This window comes from Protopterus annectens, chromosome 11.part0 (genome assembly GCF_019279795.1).
Source record: "Protopterus annectens isolate FY-2018-M chromosome 11.part0, PAN1.0, whole genome shotgun sequence".
In the NCBI taxonomy this organism is placed as follows: Eukaryota; Metazoa; Chordata; order Ceratodontiformes; family Protopteridae; genus Protopterus; species Protopterus annectens.
This window is the reverse complement of record NC_056745.1, coordinates 1,110,345,841-1,110,366,375: the sequence shown is the minus strand read 5'-3', so window position 1 is coordinate 1,110,366,375 and position 20,535 is coordinate 1,110,345,841. Positions and strand designations below refer to the sequence as shown.

General features: G+C 36.8%; 1 protein-coding gene across 1 annotated transcript in view; it reads right to left on the bottom strand.

Moving 5' to 3' along the window:
• Positions 1-20,535, bottom strand: part of LOC122815716 (sodium- and chloride-dependent GABA transporter 2-like) — a 925,986-nt gene that overhangs the window by 705,929 nt on the left and 199,522 nt on the right. The window contains exon 4 of the mRNA XM_044088464.1: positions 4,959-5,099. Coding sequence (XP_043944399.1) covers positions 4,959-5,099 — 141 coding nt within the window. The remainder of the gene's footprint in view (positions 1-4,958; positions 5,100-20,535) is intronic.

Genomic DNA, 20,535 nt, shown 5'->3' with positions numbered 1-20,535 from the left:
TTTCTAGCATCCACTGAGTGCATTAAATATTCTATATGCTATTTTATCTGAGTTATTACTCTCTATACTTGAGATTCATCATGTGAGATGAAAGTTAAGAGTATAATATGCTCATACTTAGAGATCTATGCTGAATTACATTAGTTAATGTCTATCTCAGAGCTTTAGCTAGCTATTCTATTGTCCAGTGCCATCTCCTAATCTGGCACTCTTCCTCCTCCAAGTTAAGCTGCGGTACAAAAGAAAAAAAATAAGGTCTTCAGATTAAAAAAAATAGCTCTTCTAAGTTTTTAAAGTATTGCAACCTGCTTGATACATTTGCATATTTGTAGCAAGTAGCTTCTACAGTTTATACCTGCTGCATATACAGCACTAAGGCCCTTTGATACATATGAAATGCCAGTATTCAAATGCTGATACTGCACTAAAAATCCATCAGCTTCTGCTGATCGCACCCCCTACCACTTTGTGCCAGGGTGGTTGCCTCCTTCCCCCTACCCTAGCTATGCTTCTGTGCTGTATGTCAAGATCAGTTAGCATTATAGACAGGGATTTAATGAGTCTTTGTAGGGTTTCTAGAAATATTACTATACATTTTGGGTGCTTAAAGCAAATCTGTTTTTTGTAGACAATTCCAAAGTGAAGTAATTTTGAAATACAAAGTTGATGCCGTGTACTGATTTACATACCTTGGTGATTATTTATATATACTTTGGTGACCAGATTAGTCTCACTAGGCTAGTGATCTCTATTCAGAGGGAATTTGAAATTATATTTCTACAAATAGGGGAAATTTGGCCACAGCATCTGGGAACTTGCACTACTCTTTTTGATAGGTGCCATGGAATCTTCTTTATCCACCTGAACTACCACCACCTCAAACAGAGAGGGCCTTGGGTTAGTATCTCATCTGGATGATGATGCTCCCTGCCCCCACCGAGGGTTCTGAAGCATTATATGCTGGAGTCCAATCAATTAAGTTGAGTTCCCTAAAGGATTGTAAAGTACTTACAGTTGTGTAAAGCAAGGGGTGCAGGAGGACAGCAGCCCCCTTGCTGGATGTGCATGGCTGTCTTTCATTAACATTAAGTCAGTAATGCCCATTAGAGCTTCAGTTTGTGCATTTCAGCCTTCTTAAACTTCTTAATGTTCAAAAAGTACAGAATTAAAAATGGGTCAAACACTTAACTGACAACCTCATCAGGATATCAGTCGAGCTGGTAGCACCCACACCTGTGCACAATCAAGCTGGTACCACCCACACATGCGCAAAGTACCATGTTGTGTCTTAAAGTAAACAATCGTCATTAAATGATTTCAGAAATGTGTTTAGAATTATTGGAAGTGAGAGAGTAATGGAGCAAATAATGGAAGGAAGAAAATTGCCTTTTGTATCTGAATTGAACAATATATTTGATATTTACAGAAAGGTTTAATGAAACAGAATAAAAATTATGTAGAAAAATGTAAAAAGTTTATGTACAGGAACACTTTTACAGAATTTAATGAATTATTAAAAAGTAATTCCATAGAAGTGTTAAAAACATAAAGATATATATATGAGATTAATGGAAGTAAGATGAAGGCTTTATTATGCAGGCAATTACATTTTTAAAAGATAGACAAGAGAAAGTAAATCTATGTCTAGGAAAAAAGGTTAAACTACACAAATCTTAGATTAAAACAATGGTTAATAAATCAGGAGTAGCAGTATACTAATGAGACAGAACCATATTGGAAACAACATGTGAAAATGTTACAAACAGCAAAATAGAAAATTGCCTAACTGTGGTACATCTTGGTTGCAGGGAAAATATCATTTTTGTTTAAAGGCTATATTGTGTAAAAATTAAGCAAAGTACTAAAATAAAGAAATAACAGTTCTGTACCTGATTTGGAAGGTATTAGTTACAGTTTTATGATTGTATGAAACTGGAAGAAAAAGATTTCTTTGTTTATATTTTGAATCAGTGATTATATTGTGATATTAATGAATGGCAAATATGTGAAGGAATTATAAAATTCTTATAAAAAGTGATAAAAGAAGTATGAGAAATTTGAAACCAATTATATTATGCAATGTAGGCTACAAATTACTGAAGGAAAATATTCAGAAATACTGGAAAATGTTTATTAAGCTCAGATTTTATGAGATTTATGGTAAAAAGGGAAGAAATCAAAAGAGGGTTTAGTAATAATAATGAAAACAGCAAAAAATATTGCATATGATGAAACAGATGTCAGAATGCTTGTATTAAAAAAAACATATGACAGTATAACCCATAACTGTAGAGTATACTGTAGGAATATGGTTTCAATATAAAAATACAAGTTTACATCTTGTTATGAGAAGAGTAAAGCTAGATTATTAATCAATGATGGATGGCTGACATCATCCCTATAAGGAATGATATTAATTAAGAATTCTCAATGAGGATACATTACATTGGTTATAAATATAGACAAGTATTTCTAATCAATAGGGTGAGAGATGCTAGACATTTATATAGAATACAAGTATTATTACCTATATGATCTTTTATACAGATGATCTGGTAAGTGTGGTTAAGAAGATCAAAAACCAACCTGGAGGAGGGGAACTTAGAACAAAACAAAACGCAGTTCAAAAAAATGGTTTTATTGAAAACTACACTAAGCACTTTCATCCAAATGTAACAAGGACTTCTTCAGAGTGTAAAAACACAATATAAATGTCAATTTAAATATCCCATCATCCAGTCACATGAGAAAACACATCCAATCAAAAAACATAAAAAGGAAAATCATATGATGCAAAACAGCCATTTAAATATCAGAAAAAAAAAATCACCATTATACCGCATAAGACCTCATTTTTAAAATACTAGCTATACTAATCTGGTCATCTAGTCCAGGATATATGCAAGCATTGAGTTCAATTTGCCAAGATAGTTCTTTAGCTTCCAAATAATCTGACCAGGGATCACTTCTTGGATCCTTAGAAACCATGTCTACCCCAAAAAATAGAAACATTTTTGTGTGAAGAAAACAATGAAATATGTTTAAATAAAGCATTGTTGTTTTGCTTATTTTTGATTTCATACCAATGTTTGTAGATACAGTCTCTAAGTTGCAGCTCGGTCTTACCAACACAAAAAGCAGAGCAATCTTGACATTTAGCAATATAGACCAAACCCTTAGAGTTGCAAGTGCAGTGGAAAGAGGTTTTTACAACATATTGATTGATAATTAATGATTCAGAAACAAAACTATATTTACAATACGATCAATTGCCACACTTATAAGCTTCATCTGTTTTGAAGCTAATAAACTAGGGATTTACAGAATGGCATTCCAAGTATTTTTTGATAGACCTGCCTCTTCTGTACACAACCGTAGGGTGACTCCCCAATAAATCGAAAACTCCATTAAAACAGGAAAAAATATTCCAGTTTCTCCTTAAAATAGAGATTATCTCCCTGTGCTCAATAGTAAAGGTTGTAACAAAAGAGTTCTGAAATGTTCTGTGCCTATCATGTTTGAAGATTCTCTCTTAAACACTTTTTGTAATGCTACACAACATCTGCTATTATGTGCCTAATCTTACTCTTGCCAAATGAACATCTGGTACTGTACTCTTCTTATATTTTTTAATATTCCTGACCAGACAGAAATGTACAAATGCTTAAAAATGTATACATGTATGCATTTAATTGTTTTGCTTTACTCTTACTAGAATGTCACTCAGGATTTTTTGCAACTTGTAACTGTTCTTAGTAGAGCTTTACTCACTTCGACTCCTCTGAAAATAGGCTATCCATCTCTAAATTTACTGGTTAGCAAATACTAATAAAACAAAAAGTTAATAAACAGTTCAAGACATAAGCAAGGTTTATCAGTCAGTTGATCAGTCAATCAATCAATCAATCAATCAATCAATTGCATGGTAACTTCCATAAAGGTTATGTATTCCTAATAGCTTTGGAATGCTGTGAATAGTGTGAACTTTTGGTACTATTTTAACATTGTTTAATTACAGTTTATGTAGTCTTTATGACTCAATTATACAAGCAATAGTACTAAAACTAGGCCCTGAAGACTAGGGACCTTGTTTATAAACACTGATGTACAGAGAAACAGGGCTGGTATACAGTATACTTATGTAAAACAGTCCTAATGATTCATAAAGTTCTGTACACAAGATAAGCACATATACAGTCTTGCCAGTTTTGTAGGAATTGTAAACCATTCATGAAGTACATACACAGGGTGTGACTAATTGTATGTAACTCACAAAGCCAGAGACACTGGAGTACCATCTGGTCCTGAGACAGTAGCCTACAACACAGCAACTGCGTACTGCACAATAGGTGGAATTTATCAGTGTAGTGATCCCTCTTCCCTGTTTGTGATTTGCACAGAACGCAGTAATAAGCAACTCAGCACCATTGTCATTGTTCACCCCTTGCTCAGCACCTCCATTTCATGTCCGGAAAACCCTTATCAAAAGTGGAGTTCCTATGGTTTAGACAAATGTTACTGCATTCATACTGCCTTCCATATTTGTAATTCAGATGCATGTCAACATTACTAGTGGCTGGACGAACACCAGATAAACTAATGTGTTCACTTCTATTAACTGGGTTACTTTTCTGGGCCATGCAAAGATCCCATTACCTTAAGTTTGCTTTGCTTTTCTAGGACTTGAAATGAAATGTGAAATCCTTGATTATACTGACGTTTTGATTTGTCCTGTACCCAGAGTTATTTAAACTAGTTAATTAACATTGCAATGATGAGTGTACAACTTCACTTAATTGAAAACTGTTTCAGCAATTTACAATGGATGCGTATCATCTTTCACAAGGACGAGCCCAATACATTATGTTATTTATTGCTTAACCCAAGGCTCCGGGAGTACTGCTAACCAGAAAACAAGTTTTGCATAATAACATACATCATCACACTTAACTACTTACCTGTGTTCCACTCGTGCATGCAAGTAGTCCAGGGCAGCTCTGATGAGAAGGAGCTAAACAGATAAAAGAATGCCCATGCTAATACCACGATGTAGTAGAAATTAACGAGTATTACAATCACTTGACTTGCATATCCAATACCTACAATATTCCAAAATTTGGAATTAGAAGTGCATTTATTTGTTTTGTGACTATTAAACAATAAAGTTAAACAAATCCTGCAGTATAATTTACGAAATCTTGCCAAATAACCATAATATTTATTTTCTGTCACACACTACCCTTCATTTTTTTATGTTATAAGGCAGAGCTTGTTAGGAACTAATCAGATTTGCATGCAATATGCATACTTGTTACATTTGCTACATTAATATTGTCTACATAAATTTTCAACAGCATTAATACAAAGAACAACTTTTCCCAGGCTTAATTTCATTTAATTTCACACTGCTACTGGACTGACTAGTTCAACCTGGACTTGATCTTGCTACCAACCCCCCAAAAATGTCAGGGGATTGTTATTTAATCCAGTTACATCTGTGTGATTTTAAAGTGCATTTACAGTTAATTAATACAGTAATTTTTACCTTAGTTTTGTTCATCTGGGACATTTTTTCAGTGACAGTGGGAAATAGATGGTGTTACAGGCATTCTGCTTGTTTCTGGCTTAATTTACAGTTGTTTTTCTGGAATGGCTGTGACTTTTAAACGTTGGTTTTAGTTTGGAATGTTCTATACTACATTTCCTTGCTACTCACTACTACTGGATTGACCAGTTTTAACTAGATTTGAACTTGCTAAACTATGTGTAGCAGCGGGGGTGCTTTACATTGTATAGACACAAATTATTAACTTTAAAGAGTTTATAACCATTATCTAAAGTTCCCTACCACGTGTCTTGGTCCCATACCTAGTTTGTATGCTTGCTATATTTTGTTTCTGATAGTGCATCTTGGTTCTAAGCTGTGCTGAGCTGTGCATTGCTATTTTTTTATTAATAGGAGTTCCTTGTTGTTCTGACATTGGCTGCATTGTCTTGTGTGCTGATGTTTTTATTTGTTCAGAAAAAATTGTTTTTGCTTGCAGGTCAGCTGTTCAAATCACTGTAGCTATAAAAGCTCCTTGATGCTACCAAACTAGTTCAGAGCCTTCATCAAAAGTTGCTGATATCTATCTTTCCCTTTATGCTTAGGCTATTTACTGACAGCAACTAAATTTGGCTACATACAAGTATGTGACGGCCATGTATTACAAATCCTCGAAGCAATCATTGTTGTCACCTGAATCTATTGACCCTTAGAAGTGTGTGTTTAAGGCATCTGAGCAAGCCTCTGTTCATTCTCTGGGTGCCAACTGAACCTTGTAATACATAACATGTGTCATCGGAGACAGCCTGCAGTCACATTATTGGCACCATTTGACCCTGCTACTTTAGTGTATATGTTGTTTAATTTTTAATACCTGTTCACCCTTCGTTCTATTGTTGTTATACAGAATTTATGTATTGATCTCTTGTTGCTGAAGTAGAATACTGTACCAAATGTAGATGTGTACTCCCCTTGGATCTTAACTGGGCTTCATTCCTCCTAGAGAGCATGGAAGCCTTCATCTGATGGCTTAATTACATTTTGCTTTCTGAGATAGTATAGAAACAGCCTAATGCTCACTGACAAGCAGTTACTACTGGACCAACGTGACATGATTTGTGAAAGGTGTAGCTACCAATAAATCCCGGAGGCCACCTTCTCACTTCCTCAGATGCTTAATAATCATACTACATAAAAACACCCATACCTCCACAAGAGCATACTAAACCAACATGCACTGAGGATTTAAAAATAAAATTACTCCCCAAGTCTCCAATAATCATGACTAAAATGCATTGGCAGCAATCCACTAACACAACTCTAGCATACTGTCATATCTCAGTGTGTTACCAGGCTACAGACTGCAAACCTTACACTGCCATTAAGTTTGCATGTTCAAGTAAAAATGTCTTAATAACTGTTGTCTTCATCATCAGGCTCACTGACTCTGGACAAAGATAAGATGACAGTTGCCTTTCTTTTGCCATGATCCTTGATGACACAAAGGTTTTAAAGGATTATGGACTGAGGTGGCACATGGTGGTGTAAAGGACATGAAGTCCACAACTCAGTGGAATCCTACCCTCACCCAGAATGATGCCCAGATACAAAAAAGAAAATTAGTTTTAACAATTGGCAAAGTAACTGGTATCAGTCTAAGGGGATCCTGTATGAGATAAGCATACCAACTTACCTCACCAAGGATGGTCTGTACCTTTCATCTCATATATTCCGCACTCAAAGCATGTGCTGCTCTAATAGTGCCTTTTTAGGCAAATGCTAAATTTTGGACATTCCAGAATAGCAAAAAAGCTTGCAGTGGATTTCAGTAAGTTTATAGGTAAGTACTGAGCTAGCTGCCCTTGCAGGCCATTTCAGCCTAGACAATTTCTCTTTTGGTGCTTGAATTAATCTATCTCATTTGGTATTAGATTGCCCTTACCCATCCCATGGTCGATAATTATATATTCAAATGAGAATAATTGTGATCATACCATAGATAATCTGAGGAGACCCATGCATGGGATAAAGCATTTAGGAGCTGCCTCTGTCCATTAGTAGTAAAGGGGACAGTCCTGGGGTAAATTTTCAGTTTCTGTATGGACAGGGATAAGCTTTGTCCTATGTGCATGTGAAGTCTGTTTCAAAGCAGCAGTATCCTCTGTGAGGGGTACCTGTCCCTCCAAATGATTCTGTTGAAGTTGTAGAAGTGGTTTAGATCCTTATACCTTCAGTTGCTGCAGGTGTCTGGACAAATACATAACAAAGGGGCATTATACTCAATGAGTGGGCTAATGAAGGCTGAGTAAAGGGAAATAATTATACCCCTAGATTTAGATATAATCCCTTTGTTTATAAGCTGTGCAATATAGAAAGATTTTTTATAATAATGGACACATGCTGACTGAATGTTAATTCACTGACCACATAGGTTCCCAAATCATGAACAACAGGGTCGGCTCTTACGGGCATGTGGTCAATGTGGTAGTTTCCCAAGGTAGATGAGTTCCCAAAGGATACAGTAATGCATTGTTCTGGCATTTAGTTTCAGTCCACGATTTTGGCACCAGTTATTAATTTAGGGCAAACCTTCCTGCAGAATGGATAAGTCATTTCTGGATGCAATGTCTGCTCCTAGCTTGCATTCACATGCAAACTTAGTTAGCCAGAGCACTTTGGTATTGGCTTTTTCCACAGAGAAATAGATGTCACACAGGAGAGGTCTCAGCAAAGAACTCTGGGAGATTCCACTGATGATCTTTTTGTGGTGATAACTTCAGCTATTTTAATTTCCTATGTTCTATCTGTGAACCAGTTGACAATCCAATGGGTGATATAAGGGTTTATTCACAGTTTATTTAGCTTCTATACTATGTCTGAGTGGGAGATTTACCAAAAGCTTGATCACAAAATATGAACAACATCAAAGTTGCTCTGGTCAGTGCTAGAAGTCTTACAAAATGGTTGATTTTGGAGCTCTCCTTCAACCTGAGCATGTCTATATCTGTGTTGCAGCAGAGACTTCATTTCAGTGGGAAGACAGTACTCATTTTTATTGGTTTTCAATGGCTATTATATTCAGGCTTACTGAAAAGTGTTGGGGAGTATCAATATTTGACAGAGACTCACTTATCTCTTGATAGATCCCCCATGACCAACAAACAGAACTTAATGAACTTCCAGTTACATTAAACAAGGCAAATTATCAATTTACAGCCTACTATGGGTCATCTTCTATGTCCCCAAAAGACCATTACTGATCTCTAAATGTGTTAATTGAACTGCTTGTAAATAAAAATACCTTTCTGATGGATGATTTTAACTATCTGTTGATTACCTTGAACATCAATGCTGAAAAAGTTGAGACCAGCCGAATATTTCTACACTTAGTATATCTTAACTCCCTTGTACAAATAATTAACCAGCCCCCTTGAGGTCAAAATCCTCTTCTATGGTGAAATCTCTGGTCAGTTGTGATCACAAGCTAGTGATCTTCTGCTTCAGACATTTAACTGCACCACCATGAGCAATGCTGGCTTTAAAAAGACAATTCTATTAAAACGTACAATGTGGTCTTAATATTCAGCTTGCAAAATTTACTGCCTCCATATAGCCACAGCTGTCAGTTACTTATGGCAATGATTTTTACTCCCATCTAACAAATAGCATAAATGATGCAGTCTCAACCAGAACAATATATATTGGGTAGCATAAAAAAATCAGCCACCTCAGTAGACTGCCAGCATTAATAATGTTCATTATAAAAGAAAGTAAAAGATAACTGAGGCCTGTAATAAAGCAAAATCTATCCACACTAAAGACTCTTATCAAAAAGATCAGCAAAAGTCTGAAAGTTACCATATGGAAGATTAAAGTGGAACACAAATTAAAACTGGCATCCAGTGCCATAGATAATTATAAATCCTTCCTTAAGTGCAAATCCCAACATATTCTTGTTCAGCCTATCTCTTGGTTATTTGTATGCAAAATATAAGGACTGAAAACTACTATGGAGATGCAAAGCTAGGCTTCTTAAGATCTTCAAGGATTAGTAGCCTAGTAAGTACCTATGAACCTGTGAACCTACATCAGCTGATTAAGAAATAATACACAGTAATGCTCTTAATTAATTGCGGTAGCATTGTTGCCTCACAGTAAGACTTTGTCCTGTTTGATTCTCAGCTAAAGCGTCTTCTGTGTGGAGACATGCGTAAATGGGCGTACCTTCGTTGAAGATTGTGTGTCAGGGCTGGCAACTCGGCACGTAAAAATCTACTGCCAATCATTAGCGGACCGGAGTTCCGCTGTGGCGACCCCTAACCGGGAAAAGACGAAAGACACAACAACAACTACGCAATCCACATAGTCAAGCACACAAAATAGTCCAGCACCAGGGAGATATGCAGAATGTAAAATTCTTTAATGTGGCAACCCAAAAATAAACAGCAAACTGGTTTCGGCAAAAGTAAAGCCTTCTTCAGTGCATTAACTGACATGAATTAACTTCACATTAAAATAGTCCAATATTAGACCAGAGTTAAAGCTGATTGGTACATACCAGAATTAGCTCAATTCATTAAGGCCTGGCTTAAACAAAGCACCCAGCCTAACAATCCAACTAGATTCCTTATTGTTTAAAATGGAATACTATCCTGTTTTATTAGATTTATTTCCTTGGATTTTGTCAATAATTATAAATTGAAATTTAGCAGTACAATGGGTCATTGTGTGTTTGTAAGGAGCATGGGATATTCTTTTATTTCTTATATAACTAAGATGTTCACTAATTCTGTGTTTTAATGGCCGAGATGTTTGCCCTACATAAAAAGCAGAGCAAAAACAGGTAGCCAGACAAATGACCCAGTCACTGCTGCAGTTGCCGAAGCATCTAATTTGAAATATATGTGGGGTATTGCTGCTGGTAAATTCTTTTTTTACAAACATGTATACAAGCACTGCAGTGGCCACAAGAAATACTACCAACTAGCTTGTCCCCAAATAAAATGACTTGTTGTATAGTAGTAGGGGTGAAATGTTTATAATGAGTTTAATGAGAGTTGATTGTGTGACCTCTTCTGTAGGAAAAAAAAGGCATTGTGGGGAGAGCAGTCCAGCTAATTTTCCATTGGCCAACAGGATGTCCCAGTGGTTATTGATAATATGTTTGAAGCCATGGGTATTGCATCCAAATGTTGTGACTAGATGGATGGATTGGGGTGATTGTCTATCCCTTCTCTTGGATCCCTTACCATAAGTCAGCAAAGTCTTTCTATCTTGTTTGGTAGCAAATTAACATGCCCTATTGATGTTGTCTGCATGATAGCCCCTATTTAGAAATCTTTGGGATAAATCATTTTTGCTGGTGTTATAGGCTACATCTGAAGAACATATACGCTTGATGTGTAAAAATTGGGATTTTGGGATGTTTTGGATGATGTGGAAGGGGTGATGACTAGAGGCATGAAGTAAGGTGTTAAATTGGGGAAATTTTCTATAGACCTCCGTTTGAAGTGTATGGTCATCTTTCATGGGCATATCTCCCTGGTGCTGGACTATTTTGTGTGCTTGACTATGTGTTGGTTTGTTCCGTGCACCCTGTCTCACTTGCGTGGGATTGAGTAAGGTGGCATTAACCAATCCACCCCTAAAGATTTTGCTAATAATACTTGCAGATAAATTTAGTTCCAGTTTTATACCAGAAACTGTCACTGAAGTTCCACAGATTACTAAGTCCCTTCCTCCCTCCTACCAAGTTCATTATAGTTCATGTCCTAACTGCACTCTGTAAAACTAAATTTACCATTTCTATGGACCCTGACAATATACCAGATTTCTATATCAACACTACCAAAAATGCCTTCTCTGAACACCTCATAAAGCTGTTGAATTAAGAAAAATAAACTGGTGTAGAAAATGGTTATTAATATTATGCCACTCCATGAAGGGAGCTCTACTTTAGATCCCATTAGCCAAAAAGCCCAATTTACGAAGCCATGGGGCATATTACATCTGATTTCATAAGGTTTGGTACAAAAAACTGCATTGCTCTAAGCTCTAAATCAAAACAATATAGGTTTGTCGGATGGAGCTCATGTCTACTTAATTCGATAAACTTTGGCAAGAAAGTCTCCAAAGCTACAGATAACAGCTATGCAGTTTATAAAGCATACCTTGATCTGATCCAAAGCCTTTGGTAATATTCCCCATGCTGGGCATTGAAAATGCACTTATAGGACTAAATGTAAACCCTTAGCAAACCAGGTGATGGACAGAACCCATATAGTTAAAGCAGCAGATGCCATCTCAGAAAGAAAAGAAGTTTCCTAGTGGCAGACCTCTTAAATGTCCCTGTTTTGAAGAAACTTTCCTATTTTCAGGGATGATTTACCCCTGCACAGGATCTCCCTATTTTTGGAGGTTTGCCCCTATTTTAAGCTTGAGTTACCCTTCACACAATTTTCTAAATTCCCCTCATTGCATGTGAATTTTAAAGCTGTCAAGTACACAGAAAACAACACTACATGACTAACATACTAGTGGTAACAGTATGTATGAGGGCACACATCCTAGAGCTCCTTTTTTCTGTAGTACAAAATGACTTTGTGAGGTAGAACTTTGCAATACAGTTGATTACAGTCTATGCATTATACACTGTCTCTTTGATAATGTGGTTGTATTTTTCTGTCATTTTGTCACTATGCTTTTCAAACACCTCTGCATTCTTTAAGGCAAACCTTGACAACTGAAATTATGTCTGTGAATTCATCCCAGACCAGACTAATTTTGCTCTCCTGTAAGCAGGAGATGCCCTATGAAGGTGGGTATTGGAAAGGTAATTATGGCCCATAGAGTAACTCTTCATTACACACTCTATGAATCCATGAAAAACAAGCAACAAAAATCATGCATCATTACCTGTTAGATTCACAGTGAATGGCCGATTTAGATCTGACATAAAAATGGATTAGTTAACTGCTTTCCTAAGTTAAACAAATATGTAACAGAGTGACGTTTATGTGACTTATATTTAACTAAACATTTGGTCTGCTTCTTATTGTCATACTTGATAAGGTAAGGTCTCTCCAAATGCACACAGTGATGAAAGATTTAGACTGAGGAGGGGGCCTTAGTTCAGCCTGCAATGCTAAGCAGCATGCCTTACAGTGGTAACTGAATTCCTAGGTCAGGCATCACATTACTCCTTAGCTCAGTGATGTAACAAAAGCATTATTACAAAAATATATACCTTTTGCTGCTATCATAAAACACACAATTTGATTTAAGTCTTCTGAATGAGTCCTGTTGTAGATTTTTTGCTTTTTTTAGATTGTTGCTCATTTACATATTTAATAGTAATAATGAGGCATCAGGTATCATCTACTATGCAGTCTTCTTCCTGTGTCTACAAATTTTTTGCTGGGTGCACCCCCCCATCTCAGAAAAGTGCAACAAGTGAACTGATCTGTCTCTAGCTGTGTGTACCATGTGAAAGTGTGTGTGTGTGTGTGTGTGTGTGTGTGTGTGTGTGTGTGTGTGAAATGGGTAGGGCATTATAAAATTATCTTCTTAGAATACAAAGCACATTTTGGAAAAGAGAAAATTTAGCCATAGAAACAAAGTCACATCAATATTTTCACCCATTAGGTCAGTTCAGACCCCATTAAGTCAGTTTCCTTTTGAACAAAATAAAAATTAGTAATAACTACTTATTGTTCTTCAAGGAAGTTTGTGTTGTCATGACATCAGGATAAGATAAATGCATTTTCAACCTTTTATCCATAGTGACCATTTGATAGACATCCAGTCAAAAATATGTGCCAGTTTTGCACAACAGTATATATCTGGTGTTTTTTGTGATGAGAGATTTTGTCACTGATTACCTTCATTTTCTTTTTATCAGCAAGAGACATACAACTGGAGCTTTTAAACTCATGTCTCCTGTATTATTGTTGTCAGTTTTGAAGTTAATTTTATTGTAATTGTCTTGCTTTCATGCAACCACATCATGATAAAACTGGGTTTTTTAACCACTTACCCAAAAACTATACTCATTTAATGACATATTTATTTTTATACATCTTGAAATAGTTATGCTATACTCCTGATTATTGACACTGTATAACATTGTATTGCTACTTACTGCCTTGTAATCATCCTGTAACATTTCTGTTTAATGCTAATTTATAATGAAATTTGTATAATATGTTGGAGCTTTTCTCCCTGGGCCTCTGCTGAAAAAGGGCTCTTCAGCTCAGTCAGACAATCCCGGTCAACAAATGTAAATTAAATATATAAACAAATAAATAAATGTAACAAATACTAAGTCAAACTGTTTCAAAAATTCAATAGCAGCATTCCAACTCTGAGCATATAACATGCTTTTATAAACTATTGTTGTCTAACAAAGTTACAATCCATGCATGATGCTAATTTGCCTTGACATTTTGTTTAACACCTATTTTGCTTATTTGCTTTCATACAGTTTAGGATTTCAGATGCTGGAGTCTCTGTCTCAACCTTCTTGTCCCTAATTAACCTCCTATAGTAAATACTCATGTACCTCTCACTCTGGACTGTAATTATGTCTTATTACTACCGTGAACCGTTAATGCTTATTGTGCTTCAGTGATTTTGATACAATTCTTTAGTTAACTAATCAGAGCTTTTCTCCCTGGGTCTCTGCTAGAAAAGGGGTCATGCTCAGCCAGACTATCCTAGCTAACAAATGTCAAAATAAATAAAATAAATAAATAAATTAGAAGAATATCTTGGAAATTCTTAATGTTTTCAAACTCACACATCTGGTCAGTGAGTCCATCAGACCAAATCCTGACTCTTCTCACTTACTTCTTGATCTTATTATTACTAATAATCCAAACGTTAGTTCTCAAATTCTCATTCATCGCACTTCCTTCAGTCACCATTGTCTAATCAGCTTCAATATCTTTCACCACGTAAAAAACAAATGCCCTCCCTCCATCCTTCCTTTATATCATTCCAGAACAAATTTCAATCCAACATTCTCAAACTAAAGGAAATTCTAGCCTCATAAGGCTGATCTCCAATTCTCTCTTCTACTGACCCTAAACACTGCAGCATTCTACTCACAACAAATTCCTAATAACCTCCAGGACATTTGCTTAAATCATATGGCTGTATAAACCCCCAAAAAGCAACTGGCTGACATACAAACACAAATGCCTCCTTAGTTTCAAGAACAGATCCTGGGTTACTTGGAAAAACAACCCATTCTTAATCTCCAGATAGCACTATACTAAGCTAAGAAATCTAACAGGCAATCAGGGACATAAAGGTCATATTATGAAAAAAACATCACTCAACCCTTCCCAACTCACCTAAAATGTTCTGGGCAGAAGACAACCATCTGCCAAGCCAAACTAATTCAGGTACCACCCTCTCATCTCTCCTCACCTCACAGCTGCTGATTTCAGCCTCCACTTTAGTATACTTCCCATGCCTGATTTCATTAATACCTCCTTCTCTCCCTCTAATGTCTCACCTCTGTTCTGTATTCCCACTTTCCTTTTCAAAGGAATCAATCCTAACACTTAGTATCACTACTTAAAGAACGAAAAACTCACTCACCTGCTGGTTCTTATAATCTTCTCCAATTGTTTTTATTCCTATATAAGGACTTCATATTTCCTCCCTTCTTCACATTTATAATCTCTGACTAATTCAAAACATCATGCCTAATTTCTGGAAAACAGCCATTTGACCCCCCTCCCAAAAAAAACAAACCCATCTCATGCTACTGACTTCCGTCCCATCTCCATTCTTCCCATAGTTAGTAAAATCCTTGAAAAATTAGTTTACAGTCAACTCACCCATTACACCTTCCAATACCATCTACTATCCCCAAAACAAAATAGCTTTTGGGCTGGTAGGAATACTTCTACAGCATTCTGGACACTTACTGATAATATCCTCCTGGATATGAACAGAGGCCTCCTCACTATAGCCATCTTTATTGACCTCAACAGACCTTTAAATCTGTTTGAACATAATATTCAGTTAGATCACCTAACTGAAATTGGAATTAGCCCAGATATAGCTTCCTGGATTAAAAGTTATCTTTTCAATCAGCAGTTTTTTTTTTGTTCAGTGTCAGAATACACTCTTTGCTTCCACTTCTCTCTTTAAAGGAGTCCCTCAGGGTTCCATTCTGGCTCCCCTTCTTTTTCCAATTTTCATTAATAAACTCCCACTTGACCCCCCACACCTCTCTCTCTTACTTTATGTTGATGATATGGTCTTATTTCACTCAGACATGACCTCCTCAGCCATACAACAACAACTAAAAGTTTACTTTCTTTCTCTTATCAAATGACTTAATAACAAAAAGCTAACGCTAAATACTTCCAAAACTAAAGCAGTGTTATTTGGTACTTCCTCAAAATGGCAGAAAAAACTCTCAGTCACTTCATATCCATGACCATCTTGACAAGCCTATTGATCAAGTCATCTCTTTCAAATATCTTGGCATATGGCTTGATCTCACATTGAACTTTCACCTTCACTTAAAGCAAATAAGGATGAAAATTAATTCCCTCCTATTTTGGTCTTATAAAATTTCCCTCTTTATCTGCAGACCGAGCAGGAATGCCATAGGCAAAGGCATTCTACTAGCACAGCTTGAATTTGGACGTCCACTGGTTGCAGCAGCATCCAAGGAAAAACTCCTCCATCATCCAAAGTATAACCAACTTTGTCTAACATTTCATTACCCTGTCTCCTAGAAATGAGCATCATTGTATCACACTTAATAAAGCCAGTTGGCTATCTGTCCAACAATGTGCCACCCTGCTTCTTGGATTCTAACACTTCAAGCTCCTCAAAGAGCACTCCTTTGCCTCCAATCTCTTCAGATGACACCCCACCAGTTGTAATCTAAGAAGTCTTTACCACTCTGGTCCACTTCTTCAATGTCCTAGACCTAGACTTCATTGTATTAACCATACCTTCTCCATCCTAGGCCCCAAACTCTGGGAATCCCTCCCTACTAAACTTAAAGATTTCATGTCATACCCAACATTTCATGCTTAGCTTAATGATTATCACAAGTCTGAGTGAGTCTACAAATGCTTTCTGTATGGACAAATCAACTAGTCCCCAAATCTCCCATTCACCAGTCTGACACCTTTGTCTTTTCCACTTTCTTTCTCCTACTCTAATATGTAATATCATTTTCACATTGTATATATATATATATATATATATATATATATATATATATATATATATATAGATCATTTCTGTGTGCCCTTACCTTACTTTTGCTATATTTTACACTTTGCGTTCTATCCCTTCATTGTTTCACTCTCTTCATCTTTTTCGCCTTCCCAACTTACTCTAACCATTCCTACCTGTTGCTTTTTATACCGGGTACTTTGTTATTATCACTGTTATTGATTCTTTGCTATCTTCACACAACATTTTGTTTGTATTCATAGCACTTCTTGTTAACTTGCTTGTCTACTGTCATTTATATTTGCCAGACTGAGACTGAAATAGGTCCATTTGCATTAGTGCTCAACCCCCTCTTACGGAAGTGAATAAATAAATACATGGGTGCAAGGCAGAAACAGGCTGCAGGAGGAATGTCACTGCATTATTGGGCACATGAGAAATGTTACTACATTACAGGGCATACAGATTTGTACGGACATCCTGACATGCAGACCAAGGGGCAGTACACCATCACTAGTCAACTTAGCAGCATGCCTTTGGAATGTGGTTGAAACCATAAATCTTATTAGAAATTCTTAGGAAACGAGGAAGAACATTTAAATACTACACTGAAGGTGCCAGGGTAAATAACCAAACCAAGGCAGTGAGGCTGTAATAACACTAAATGCATTATCATTGTGATACCTCATTTTGAATACTTTGTAGTTATTTTATTAAAATGAAATACTGCCTGAATTCAAACAGCATGTAAAAAATATGACTCAGTGATTATCTGCCTCTCTAAATTAATTACACAGTCCCAAAGATTAGGAGAGGTTATTATTGTCAGGACATGAACCTGGTCTGCCAAAATAAATAAATAAATAAATAAAATACGTTTAGTTCAGGACATAGGCTGAAAAGAAGCGTTACTGTGGATTTCTGTCAAATTTACTGGTACAATCCATTTAACAAACACTGAGATAGAAAACTAATCCCCTAACAATAAGAAGCACTAAAGGGCAGAACAAGATGGTAACATTGGTAACCAGGGACTTTGTACTTGTATATAAGGAAAGTTTTACTCTAATGTAGGCAGGCATAATGCGTTATTAAATATGTTGTGGAAGTGATGTTATAGTTAAGTAAAAAAACATATCTGATCCTTCTGGGTAAAGGACAGAATTATAATTGTAAACATTTGCATTATGAACATCAAGCAGTCTATCTTTTTCAACATGAAACAGCAAATTCTGGTACTAGCTAATTTCCCAACAGAAATTAATGTGAATTTCTATTCATATGTTTCCTTCACAGTGCATTACATGAAAAGTAGATAAAAAAGAAATCTGCTTTGGCAACTGCATAAAAAAATGATGTCTATAATAAGATGATCAGTAAATATTAACAAGATTCTTTATTACTGAAAATCATAATGATGACTGGAATCAAATCAAAGCAGGCCAATAGTTCGCAAGCTGTATTTGTCTGGGAGCTGGACTTCCCTGTGGGTGTTAGCTACAAACATATACCATGACTGTGAGAGGGAGGCTTGGTACAGAATAAAAACAGATGCATGCCAATAGCCAATTCATTAATTTAGAGTACTTTATATGGGTGATGTGCAGAGCTGTAGTAACTACAGAGGGATTAAATTGATCAGTCACAGCATGAAGTTATAGGAAAGAGTAGTAGAAGCTAGGTTAAGAAGGGACGTGATGATTAGTGATCAGCAGTATGGTTTCATGCCGGGAAAGAGTACTACAGATGTGATGTTTGCTCTGAGAGTGTTGATGGAGAAGTACAGAGAAGGTCAGAAGGAGTTGCATTGTGTTTTTGTAGACTTAGAGAAAGCATATAACAGGGTGCCTAGAGAGGAGTTGTGGTATTGTATGAGGAAGTCGGGAGTGTCAGAGAAGTATGTAAGAGTGGTACAGGATATGTACAAGGGTAGTGTGACAGTGGTGAGGTCTGCAGTGGGAGTGACAGATGCGTTTAAGGTGGAGGTGGGATTACATCAAGGATCAGCTCTGAGCCCTTTCTTATTTGCAATGGTGATGGACAGGTTGACAGACGAGATCAGATAGGAGTCCCCGTGGACTATGATGTTTACAGATGACATTGTGATCTGTAGTGAGAGTAGGGAACAGGTGGAGTAGACCCTGGAGAGATGGAGATATGCTCTACAGAGAAGAGGAATGAAGGTCAGCAGGACTAAGACAGAATATATGTGTGTGAATGAGAGGGAGGATAGAGGAATGGTGAGGATGCAAGGAGTATAGGTGGCGAAGTTGGATGAGTTTAAATACTTGGGATCAATAGTTCAGAGAAATGGTGAGTGTGGAAGAGAGATGAAGAAGAGAGTACAGGCAGGATGCAGTGGGTGGAGAAGAGTGTCAAGAGTGATTTGTGACAGACGAGTACCAGTAAGAGTGTAAGGGAAGGTCTACAAGAGGGTAGTGAGACCAGCTATGTTATATGGATTGGAGACAGTGGCATTGACAAAAAGGTAGGAGTTTGAGCTGGATGTGGCAGAGTTAAAGATGTTAAGATTTGTATTGGGTATGATGAGGGAGGACAGGATTAGGAGTAAGTATATTAGAGGGTCAGCCCAGGTTGGAAGGTTTGGAGACAAAGCCAGAGAGGCAAGATTACATTGGTTTGGACATGTGCTGAGGAGGGATGCTGAGTATATTGGGAAAAGATGCTAAGGATGAAGCTACCAGGTAAAAGGAAAAGAGGAAGGCCTAAGATAAGGTTTATGGATGTAGTGAGAGAGAGGACATGCAGGTGGTTGGTGTGGCAGAGCAAGATGCAGAGAACAGGAAGAAATGGAAACAGATGATCCACTGTAGTGACCCCTAACTGGAACAGCAGAAAGAAGATGATGAGAGTACTTTATAATTCTTTTTCTTGGCAAATAAATCACCACAATTTGAGCAATATAACTTTTACTGAGGATTAGTGCCTTTGTTATTTACGTTCACTGGGGACAAAGTGATCTTTTATCTGTGGAAGTGGTCATCCATGCCACACAAAGTTGATATGGAGTGACAGGAAAGTGGGAGGTTTAGTTGGATTTCCATAAAAGAAAGGACTAGCAGATCTGGGACAAACTGGCCCTTCCCCAATGTACAGCAACATTTATAAGGGTCACAGAAAAAGCAACAGTAGGAAAGGTTAAGTCAAAATGTAGCATGTATGTTATATAACCAGTAGATTTATGGAAAGGAAGTTTGTGTTCATAGGTTCATAGATTAGTACTAAGCTAACTGCCCTTGCAAGCCATTTTAAGCCTAGCCAATTATCCCCTGTGAGATTCAAACCCTGTACCTTGTATTTGTAAGGCAAACACCTTAACCATTAGGCCATTCTCCCAACTCCTGGTTCGTTAAATAATAGAAACTGAAAGTAACTGAAAGGGATGTCTGGTAAGGAACAGAATAAGTATGACAGCATAGGACAGTTACAAAAGAGTTATGGTTATGCTGAGAAGAAATGGGAGGAAAGTTGAGAAATAAGTCAAAAGTGACCAGGAGCTTGTCAGTGACTCGGCATAAGGAGGTTTCATGTGCAGTAATTTAAACAAAGAAAGATGCAAACAAATAGCTATGAAAGGGAAAATAATTTGGCAAGCAATTTGAAGCACTACATTTCCTTGAGAGGTAAGTAGAATAAAGAGAAGTTGGTGTATCATATGGAAAGAAGACAGCAGAAATGGATGAGAATGCAATCTTGAAGTAAGATACATATTTAGGACAAAAGAAGGGAGACAGAAATTACAGCTACCATAAAGAAGC